We start from the raw sequence: 11,497 nt of genomic DNA on the forward strand, positions 1-11,497 counted from the left end.
CCCTTAAAATGCAAAATACTGCATGTTCTGTAACAATCTGCTTCTGTGGTCATGCTATCGATGATGATGTCTGTCAGAAGTGGGGCGGGGGAGCTGTATGACACCAGAGACCGCTGTTTGCATTGTGTTTCCTACCAACAGACAACACTGGTTTCTTTTCACCATGACCACAATCTCTCCCTACTCTAACTCAAGTGGTTTAAATTTCCTAAACCAAACCATGCCTCAACCATGGCTGTGGAAGATGAGGAAACATTTAGATGAATAGTTTTTGTGATGGTCATATGGGTAATTTTCAAAGAGACTAAACAACGTTGTTGTCTGAGTATGAGCATTTGTTGATGGTTACATTTTACATGTGAAGTCCAGCAGTGAAGCCAGGTGTGGATAAATCTGTATGAGATTTAAAGGACACCAGCTCATTTCCCATACATCCTGGCTCCTGGCACTGTTGCTCAGAGCCAGAGGGAGATATATTAGGGTGTGAAGAGGTCTCGAGGATTGAGGTTAGCCACCAGACAGACGTCATAGCTGTCATGCATGGCTGCTCGTCTTTCAACCACCGTCCACACATTGTTTGCAGGGTCCAATTCCAAAATCTCCTTGGTGATGATCTCATGACGGCCTGCAGTCATGAGAGAAAGTATGTAAATCATGGCTGACCAAAATCTAATTTCCAGAGATACTTCCTCATCAGTTAGCTGGCATTCCCTCACTCTGACGCAGACCCAAAATGTGTAAAAAGAGGCATTTCAGCCTGAAGTTAAAGGGTAGTTTTGGTATTTTTCAACTCAGACCCTATTTTCCCATGTTTTTTTTGTGTAAGTCACTACTTGGGACGACAATTTTTGAAACTGGTCCAGTATCGTCTGAGACCACTGCAGCCATCAGCTGCAAAACAGGTTGCAAAAAGACCCACCGTCCTAGTTACTGTTGCTACATCTGTCAAGTTTTCCATTCTTGCACTACACATTGTTTAAAGTGATAATGGTGGCAGACTTCATATCCAAATTGGAAGGTCTGCAATTCCACAGAGACATCAACAAAGGCAGGCTTCTCATTTTTAACTGACAACTGTGGATTTTGTCAGCTAAAATGACTCTCGCCAGCAGATTTCATATGTGTAGGTAGTTAATATAAGCTAATGCTAATGCTTTAACTCCTTGAGTAAGCTGAAAAATCTGTCTCCAGCTGATAACTGTATAAAAGGACCTGAAATATGTAAAGTTACTTAACGGCTGTGTACATGATATATTAATGCTAAAAGACTAAGGCTAAAATGAGCTTAAACCCAGCATTGGTCAGATGATGAAATGCGACATGTAAATGTACGTGATAGATGACAGAAATACACTCATTAATGTCAGAAAAGGAAGCTCGGGGATTAGATTAAGTGCAGCAGACCTTGAGACGGTCACCCAGCCAGACCAGAGCCTGTATAAGACCTAAGTAATGTAATCCGTGTGTGCAATTGTGCCCGTCGAAGTACATCCACTAAAAGTGATGGTTCTGTCACTGAGAAACTCAGATTGTTAGTCTAAGTGTCCAACAACATCATGGAACGGGTTCCTACAGAGACAGACCTTTATGTTAAAGATTAAGATCCTTTTTGTTTAACCAGAAACAGCTGATTTATTGCTCTCGCCAAAGCCACCAGGCTCCCTTTGCAGAAACAGTCATTTTATCACCGTTGGAGAGCACCAAAAGGCACCAAAACTATTTGGTTAAGTTTAGGAAAAGATCATGATTTTGGTTAAAAGAGACCATGCAGGTAGAACCAGAAGGGCAGCTGCTCCCATGTACAGAAACATTGTAAATATTTTCACATTAATGCAGTAAATTAAGGGTTTATTTCCACCAAACCAAAGATAGTGATTGCCAGGGGTGGTAGTTATAAATTACAGCTGCCCAGATTACATAATTAAGTCATTTTTTAGGCACTTGTACTATTATTTGTATTCTTTTTCAAATCTTACTTTTCTTCTTCTTCTTACTCACTAATTTTACTCTTATTTAAAAACACTACAAGGAGCTTATAAATTGTTAATACTGATGACTATGACTCTGACCTACATGAGCAAACGTGACCATAAGTGAGAAGATTGATTATTTGTTTATAGTTGTGGTGAAATGAGCCTGTGTTTACATTTTCCGAGGCAATTTTACAGTGAATAATTTATTAGCCAGTTAAAAGGCAGAAGAGTTTCATTTAAATCCTTTTACTTTTGACATTTTGTGGTTGGTGGAAACTACAGCTTTTGTCCACAGGCGCCTCTAAAATCAACACAATATGAAAGTTTATTGTATCAGCTCAAGTATGCATTACACTATGTAATCTATTTAGTTACTTTTAAAATCATAGCACATTACTGAATAAGGTTATTCGATCACAAACGCACCAATAAAAACCATGACATATGGATGAAAAAAAAAACAAAAATGCTGCAGCAGACACAGGTTTTGAAAGGTGACTTTGACCGCTGAGCAGAATAGTGCAGGAGTTGAGAGAAATAAATAGTGAGATAAACTGGCAGTTTCTGGTTAAACAAAATGATCTTTCACAAAAAGGTCTGTCTCTGTAGGGATTTTTTCCATGATGTCTTCAGACAGAAAAACAGTCTGAGTCAGTGGCAAAAACAGGCGGACATACTCTGATGGGGGCAAAAATTGTGTCCACATTAGTCACTTAGACACACAAACATGGAAAAATTGGGTGCAGGTTGGAAAATACCAAAGTTACCCTTTGAACTTATTAGGAAGAGCTTTTCTGAAAGACCACTCAAAAGAAGGTGTTAAGAAAAATCATTGACAGACATTCACAAACTGACCGGCCCCCTTGTAGTATCCACAGAGGTAGAGCTTCCCCTCCACTACTCCTATGTTTGAGGCGTTGGTTCGATGGGAGAGCAGAGATGTGGGCAGGGTCGGTCCCGGCCTCCAGGAGTCTGTGTCCGGGTTGTAGATCTCCACAGAGCTCAGACAGCGACGTGATTGTCCACGGTCCTCTCCATCACATCCTATACCACCTGAGGCACACACACACACACACACACACACACACACACACACACATACACACACACACAAATATGCCTCCATTGTTTCTCGTACAGAATAAATTCTTAATAATACAGTTGCAGTGTGTCTTGTAGTCTGACCTAGTATGTAGATTTCTCCATTAAGGACAGCAGTGCCACAGCGGTACCTGGAGTACTTCATGCTGGCGCACTCTGTCCACCTGTCCTTGCCAGGGTCAAACTGAAACAGACGGTTACTCAGCTTGTCGGGCTCATCATCTGGTTGGTGCTGGGGGAGGGTGAGAGGGAGTTGGACAGAAGGAGGAAGAAAAGACAAGAAACTAAGTTGAAAAATGAGCAGCAACAGAGGGCAAAGAATAAAGGTCAAACCTGAAACACTGAATCTTTCACCTTCTGACTTTACCTCACTGAACTGATTTAAAGCCAAGATGTGTAAGATTTATGTATGATTATTACAAGTTTGAAATTATTATTGGAACAAGGTTTTGCTTCTCAGTGTTGCTGGATCTGATCTGGGTGTTGCAGTGTCTTCTTTAAAATCTTTGTTGATGCTACCACTAGAGGGCAGGCCTGGACCGGGAGAATTCTCTGTGCTGATTGGCCTGGAATGCTAGACCTGTGTTAAAAATGCTAAATGCAATGGTGAAGTCAGCAGAAACAGTCACCGAGGACATGCAAGGTGCAAATCAAGCACAGTACAAGCATTTAAAATATTTATTCTCCTAGTTTTAATTATGGAACTTGAAAGTGGGGACATTTGGCTTTTTAAACCTATTTTGGATGTTTTTATTTATTTTTATTTATTGAGTCCGACACCTCAGAATTCAGCAAATCTGCTTCAGCAGGACTGTGTAGGTGTGGATTGATCAAATTTGATTGACAAGGCTGGCCCTTGTTGAACCCTGCTGTTCACAGTAAGATGGTCTTTGGTGAAAAAAGGTTTTCAGGGTCTTAAAATAACAGACTTTACTGATACAAATTTACCAAGATACTTGATACTAATGACATGTTGTGATGCTAAACCGAAAGCAATTTGATGAATGTTTCTTTTGTTGTCAGTTTATGGTTTTTTTTCTTATGTATTTGGGAAGGTGGTCCTTCGAACTAACTACCAGCAGTGGGCCTTAAGTTACAAAAGGTTGAGGACCCTGATCTACTATGCAGTAGATTTTGATGTGCAAAGTGTTTTTTGACAGCTCTTTGTACCTGCGGTGTCCAGCCCCCCAGCACATACAGATGCTCCTTTAGGCTGACAACACAGTGGCAGGCTAAGGGGAGAGGCAGAGGGGCGAAGCTGAGCCAGCTGCCTCCTCTCTTCAGTGACCATCTCTCCACACTGTCTGTGATGACGTAGCGGTTGCACACTTTCATCTGACCACCTATCATAAAGATGGCATCACCTAGCAGCCCTAAAGCATACATGTCCCTGTATGCTGCAGAGCACAGCTGCACCCAGCTGTTCTCCTCCGATTCATCGTACCTGGAACATGAACAAGCATTTCAGATCTGGTCTTTGAATGAAGCGCCATTCAAAAAATTTGGATTTCTTGAATATGAAAAACACACATAAACACCTGTAGATATCCACCCTCTTCATCCTGTGTTGATCTTCTGCCTCTACAGCCACCACAATGTCGTTGTCTCGTGTCACCGCCCCTGCTGTGATCTGTCCCATGCCTCCACAGCCCCTCAGTGGAGAAGGGATGTAGTACGTTTTTCTACCATTGGGAGCAAAGCAAAAACTGAGGTCAGCAAGTCCTCCACGGCGGGCTGGCTTTCCGTCCTGATTCACCCCACCCAAGCAGAGCAGCAGGTCTTTGGTCTCCATGCCGTAACGAAGGGCCGGTCGAGGTGGAGCCGATGTCTCACAGAGACCTGAGGTCTGCAGAGCAGCGTCAATCATCCCAAAGCATTCAGCATCCCGCAGCAACACCTGGAAGATTCATTTATCAATCTACTGAAGTATGTGAGGAAATATGTAAGGAAACGTCTCATCTCAAAATCAAACATTCCTACTTTGCCTGTAGTGCTGTTTATCCATCTAGATTTTTTTGGTGTGAGTTGCAAAGTTTTAGAGATATCACCAATAGAGATGCCTGCTTTCTCTTATAATGGGACTAAATGGCTCTCGGCTTGTTGTGCTCAAAGCATCGAAAAATACATAAACCAGTGGCTCTTTCCAAAACTCATGACCTGGTTTCTCAAGATAATCCACAGACTTTGTTGTGAACAGTTTCATGTGGGAACTGCTCTGGTCTCACCTCTTTCAGCTCCAATGGCTTCAGGTTGAGGACAGAACCCAATACCTTTACAACTACTTTCAGGTGTTGGAAGAAATCCACAATCACAATACCAGAGCCAGGGTGGCTAACCTGTGCCTTTATAAATTTAAAACTATGGCTGGCTCCTCCTTGTTGTGGCAAGAATAGTTTGTTGGAACATCAAGGATGATGATGGAAATAGGTCTTAGACTTTATTGTCTTATCCCTGACAATGTCTAACTAAACTAAACTTTCTAGTAGAAAAGACATAAGTTCTGGTAGGTTCTACTGCAGAAAGAAAATAGTTCCTACATGAAACACACACCAAAACAACCTAAATGGATGAATCGCACAACAGGCTACAGGGAAAATTTGCATTTTTGTTTTTAGGGCGAATTGTCCCATCCCCTGTCTCTCACTGGGTTTCTCCTCCTGGCTTTACGGAGAAATCCAGGGTCCACGAGCTCCAGCCGGACACGTCTGAGCAACTCCACAGCTTTAGCTTCACTCTGCAAGTCCCCCCTTCGCCTCTCCACCCAACGCAGCACCAGCTCCAGCACAACCTGCTCCTGAGATATGTTGAGGTCATCTGAACCCAGAAGATCCCCAAGACTCTGAGCATCCAGCTCCAGCACCTCTTCTTCCTCGCAAACCTTAAGACAAAGAAAGGAGGAAATCAATGGAAACGACTGAGTTAAGGAAAAACTGTTAACAGAGAATGGTAGGAGAGAGTGTTGTAGTAAAAATCTGTGTTGAATCAACAGTGCAATTCCCAAAGCCTCACTGTACAAAAACTGCAAGTGACTTCTGCCCCCTTGTGGTACCATTAAGTAACTGAAAACTCATCTTCATAAGTATATATCTAAATATGAATATCACCGTCAGCTGCTGTTGTTCTTGTGGGTTATTTGCCATTGTTATTTCATCTTTCAAATTCTCTATGTCATTTTGCACTAATAAAAATGTAATGCAGCTTGACAAAAACAGGTGGCAAAAGTACACACATTCTTTACTCAAGCAGAAGTACAGATTTGATTTTGATTTACTTACTAAAAGTAGAAGTACTGTTTCAACTCAAGTAAAAGTGAAAGATACAGGCTCTGAAATTTGCTCAATATATATAAAAGTTAAAAAATAGCCCTCTAAAGGACATTTCTCCCAGCTGTTTCTGTGCAAAGCAACTTTTCTCCATTGTCGAGTCTCTCTCTTGTCTGTTTTATCTTGTTACGTCTTTAAATTTGTTTTCAACTTGTTATGATTGTCTTGCACGATATACACTGATAGATACACCCAGGATCATCTTTTATATGTATTATTGTCCCATCCATTTATGTTGAAATCTGTCTAGTTGTTGGGAAGGCAGCACACAATGATGCAAAGTAAAGACAATAAATAATTGCTCTGAAATGCAATAAAACTTAAGTAACAAACCTTATAAGCTTCTTTCCTGGAGTCAATAATAAATATTTATAACACTAACTGAGACAATATTTGACACTACTTGTGCTGAATGCCTCACCTGTGCAAAGTGTTGACAGAGGTATCTCAGGGCGCAGTCGGCCAAAGCAGTAGCCCCCAGGTCTCTGGCCCAGTGGTACAGACCGACACAGTTGGAAGGGTCCATACGGGCCTCCATGTGGCTCTGACACAACCTGAAGCAGCAACAACAAAGTGATGGTGATGGGAACAATATGTTGTAATTTCTTCTTCAAACATACTACCCTCTCTTCTGACTACAGAGAGAATAAGATTACGTCAATTCTTTATGCACTATAAAGGTCCAGTGTGTAAGATTTACAGGGATTTATTGGCAGAATGTGGCATAAATTGACTATAATGGTGGCCAGGTAGCTCACTTGGTAGAGCATTTGCCCCATGTACTGAAGCTGTGAGTCCTCTGCAGCAACTCCTGCCTGTGGCCCTTTGCTGAATGTCATTCCCCCAGTCTCTCTGTTCTACAGTAATGCAGAACAACCAAAACAAACACTATAGGTTCTCCAATACCAGAGTTCTACAGCCTTTACTCTCAAAAGAGCCATTTTTGGCCATCAAAAAAAGTGTCTGACACAGGGAGCCACTAGAGAGGGCCAGAAAAGCTGCATGTGGTTCCTGAGCCACACATTGCTGACCCCTGTCCTGCATGCTTGGAAGGTGAGGATGATGCAAGGTCATGCAATCTATTAGCTCACTGCTAGATGTCACTAAATCCTTTACGCTGGCCTTTTAATGTAGAAGAAGGCTGTACAAGTAAGGAGTAATGTACAGTGAGCAAGTCATACTTCATGTCAGAGTCCTGCACCACCCTGTCAGGGTTTATTTCACAATAACAACCTGCTCATTGTACATTATTACATCGTTATTGAACAAACAATCATTAATTGACACATAAATTGATTTAAAAGTGATTTTGTCAGTTTTGTCCATCCCAATGATCTGTTCGTTATAGCAATGGTCAGAATGCTGTAATTGACCATTCAGAGTCAAGTATTTAACAAAAAACGTGAAATAACTCTTGTGGATGTTGGTTTAATGGAATCATGATCAATAAATAATGATCACTGCCCACCTGAAGGCTCCGTCTACGTGTAGCAGGAAGGCAGCAGCAGCCACTCCCTGGATGTTGTCATTGGACAGTGGCAGTTCAGCTCGGTACATGTAGTCCAGTAGCAGCTCCAGGCTCTGAGCTGGAGTGTCCCTCAGAGGAATCTCTCCTCCCCGGGTCTCCTTCAGACCACACGTAAACATGGCCTGGACACAGTTCACCAAAATAATGGAATATTTTACAGTTACAGCCTCATTGCATCATCAACAGATTTTAACAGTTCTGCTGAACACAGTTTGCATCATCCTGTATTTTCCTCTATCAGCACAATAACTGAGTGTTGCCACTCTACCTGGAAGTAAGGACTGAAAGCAGACAGCACCACCTTGTGGCAAGGAAAGGGAACCCCTTCTGCCAGCAGCAGGACATCCGTGAGCTCCTCAGCCGCTCTCATCCTATCCAGCTGCCTGAGTAGAAGTGATCCATGCTCTGCCTGAGCAGAGTCCAGCACCGGTGCATCCATAGACCGCTGCACTGGATATCTGCACCACTCCGGTCAGCATAGAGAGAATACACCCTGTGGAAGTGTGGTATGATTAATGGGGCAGGAAAAACGAAAAACAAATACAAATACGAAGCAAATGATATGTGTATGTCTTATAAAGGTAAAAGGATTGTACTTGGGATTGAAAAATAACAATGTTTTACTTCACTGTTTTTTATTCATGTTTTTCTCTAGTCTTTTTTTGGTGAAATCATTTGATGTAACCTTCCTGAGTATCAGACAGTTATATAACTTAAACCATCTGGGAAGTTTATGGGGGAGTTTTCCCTTTGGTGGAACTTCTCACAACTCATCTGAAACATAGTGAGAGCCGCCAAATAGACATAGTGTGTGAACACATTACATGAATCTTCATGAATTCACACATACTGATGCATGAAAGAGCACAACTTCATTCATGTAGTACATTAACTATTTGGAATGTACAAGAATTTACAGGGTCAGGACCAGTGGCATAAGGTAGTTATGACTGGCCCCAGTGCATGCACAGTAGTTACTAGTTATGAAGCACACACACATACGTTGCCATCCTAACGTTACCTGTTGCATAGTTGTTCACAAACCACTGATGGCAGCAATGATGCTGATGGAATCTGATCTGCTGTGTTGCTGCAAGAACAGTGGTCGTCTGTACAGCCTGAACTAGCTACTGTTCATGCATCATCTTGACAAAGAAAATAAAAAATTATTCATTAAATTCAACATTTTACTTTAATGTGAATCCGTCTTTGAATGCTGGTGAATTTCTGAAGTGGTAATCTTTATCACTTGCAGGCCCTTTCTCCATTTCACACACTGGAGGGCCTACCTTCACCCCATGGGCCACAGTGCAACTGCACTGGCTGCCCTGTCTATATTTACACCTCTAGACAGAGCAAAAATACCTGACCAGTCATTCCAGTAAACATTACTGTAATCATGATTAACTAAGCATTACTTCTTCATTACTTTATCATGTAGTTGAATATTAATAATAACTCAGAAATCATGAGTAGTGAAATATCTTAGTTGTTGCATTAAGTCATACATAAGATACTATTAATCTTTGTGCAGGACTATCAATATTTTCAAGTACTACATAAATGAATTCATACTGTCTATGCATGAATTAATGATAATTCATGTACCCTTACCCTAAGTGTTATAGCTTTATTATAAGGAGTTAGAAGCCCACCACTGGTTTCATCCTTAACAATGTGTTGTATTGTTTTTACTTTGAAAATCCATTTTATTCTGAGGTTTATAATCTGACCATATCAAAGAAAACTCAAAGAAAACTTAAAGCTAAACACTAGCTTTCCCTGTGAAATTAGCTTTGTAATGTTTGTGTGATTTGATCTTAAACCGTGACTCATCTGTTCCGAATGAAAAGCCTCGAAAAGTTTTCCAAAGTGAAGACTGACACAACGCTCAGTGAACTGGATCCTTGACACTTTGTTATGAATCATTGCAGGATGTTTCGCACAAGTAAGGTTTCAGCTACTGAATGAATCATTAAAAGGTGTTTTGCACAAGATTACTGCCACTGATCCCTGAGGTCACTGTGTTACAAATACCTGGAATGTACATTTGGTTGTTTGGAGTACAGGTAAAATCCACCGTGTCTACTTGTCTATATCTTTTTTCTTTATTTGTTGTTTCTTTTTATCTTATTGAACTATTCCACAAGTATTTGCTTTATATTACTATACACTACTTTTAAATCTTTTAATATTTTAACTGTTTGCTCTGTTGTAAAGCACTTTGTAACTATGTTTTGTAGGAACTACATAAAATATGTATATGTATATGTATATGTATATGTATATATATATATATATATATATATATATATGTGTATATCTAGAACTAAAGTTCTTCTTCTTCTTCTTCTTCTTCTTCTTCTTATTATTATTATTATTATTATTATTATTATTATTATTATTATACTAGTACTATTATTTTTTCAACTTGCACAAAGGCAGCAGCATCAGGAAGATGCATCTGATATTTTGTATTATTTAACTACAGGCTAATGTATGATACACAGTAAAAGGTTACAGTTGAGGGGTTTCTTTCAGATGGTGTAAGAGAGGTACTGAATGGTTTTACTCTCTTCGTAGTGGCCTGTCTTTTCCATGTTGACCAGTATCTTTAACTGGTTCCAGCAGCTGCCCCACACATGTATGCAGACCACAGTAACACTGTTAGTGGGTGTGCTAAACTGGTCTCCTCACTGCACACAGACATGCACAGTCAGTTCAAAGTATGAGAAGTAGCATGTTAGCATGACTTAAGCTAAGCACATGCAAAAAAAAAAAAAAAAAACCCAACAACTATCATACCAGTGGTGTCCTGAGGCTACCCAGGGCCAGGATTCAGGAGTTTCTGACTTGATGACGTCAGATTTGATATGTTAAACTTACTCTTCACAGGTTGTTGTATTTTTGTTTACTGGCAGATCTGTCTTGTGCTCTGTGCTATTTGCTGCCTGTCTGTGAGGGGGGCAATAGCATGCTCACTGGTGAAAAGGTTTAAAATAGACCAGCAAGTGCTGGTGGTGCTGTTGATCTGTTCAGGTTTCCAGAGGTCGCTGGTCAGTCTATGAGACTCCTGGGGATTTTTTATGTGATTTTTTTCTAGAAACTGTAAGAATGAGATGCATTAGATTTACAGCAGGGCTGTAAAATCTAATGTTTAGTTCATGTTTAGTTCATGACCACATGCAACCCAGTTTAGTTCATGACCACATGCAACCCAATTTTTGCATAATTAACTATAAATAACAACACCTCCTGTGTAAAGCTGCATCACCTAACAACACCAACATCTGTGGAAGCTAACGGTGAGGAGGGTTAACTCATCCCCACAATACAAACCATTTACAAATCTATAGCTTTGGTCTGATAAAGTCAGATTTTTTTTTTTTTACACTTCGCAAACTCATCCATTGGGCCAGACTGGACTCGATGGACCAATGTGGGCCCACAAGCCATACATTTGACACTCCTGGTTTACAGGCTGTTGACCTGTTGAAAAAAAACTACAAGACGCTCTTTAGATAAAAGAAGGGATCAAATTAATTAAATTCAATAAAGTGTGAAAATAAATA

At 40.6% G+C, this 11,497-nt stretch overlaps 1 protein-coding gene across 1 annotated transcript; it reads right to left on the minus strand.

Annotated features, from left to right (window-relative positions):
• Positions 1–38: 38 nt before the first annotated feature.
• On the minus strand, positions 39–10,877 carry LOC146325139 (kelch repeat and BTB domain-containing protein 12-like). Its single transcript, XM_084719989.1, has 10 exons — positions 10,731–10,877; positions 8,194–8,418; positions 7,866–8,047; positions 6,819–6,951; positions 5,719–5,952; positions 4,613–4,971; positions 4,245–4,518; positions 3,159–3,306; positions 2,829–3,026; positions 39–625 (listed from the first exon to the last, which is right to left on the minus strand). Exons 2-10 carry the CDS (start codon positions 8,362–8,364, stop codon positions 477–479), a joined length of 1,848 nt encoding a protein of 615 aa, XP_084576115.1. The 5' UTR covers positions 8,365–8,418; positions 10,731–10,877; the 3' UTR covers positions 39–476.
• Positions 10,878–11,497: the final 620 nt, after the last annotated feature.

The sequence above is a fragment of the Lutjanus erythropterus genome, chromosome 6 (assembly GCF_056507025.1).
Source record: "Lutjanus erythropterus isolate fLutEry1 chromosome 6, fLutEry1.hap2, whole genome shotgun sequence".
NCBI classification, from domain to species: Eukaryota; Metazoa; Chordata; class Actinopteri; order Lutjaniformes; family Lutjanidae; genus Lutjanus; species Lutjanus erythropterus.

Bases quoted from the DNA above. Each gene is read 5' to 3' on its own strand.
- LOC146325139 (XM_084719989.1), bottom strand. From the start codon at position 8,364: ATGGATGCACCGGTGCTGGACTCTGCTCAGGCAGAGCATGGATCACTT. The intron at 5,953-6,818 runs GTGAGGCATTCA...CTTTGTCTTAAG, and splicing joins TCTGTCAACACTTTGCACAG to GTTTGCGAGGAAGAAGAGGT. The intron at 626-2,828 runs GTCAGTTTGTGA...TCATGACTGCAG, and splicing joins TGGATACTACAAGGGGGCCG to GCCGTCATGAGATCATCACC.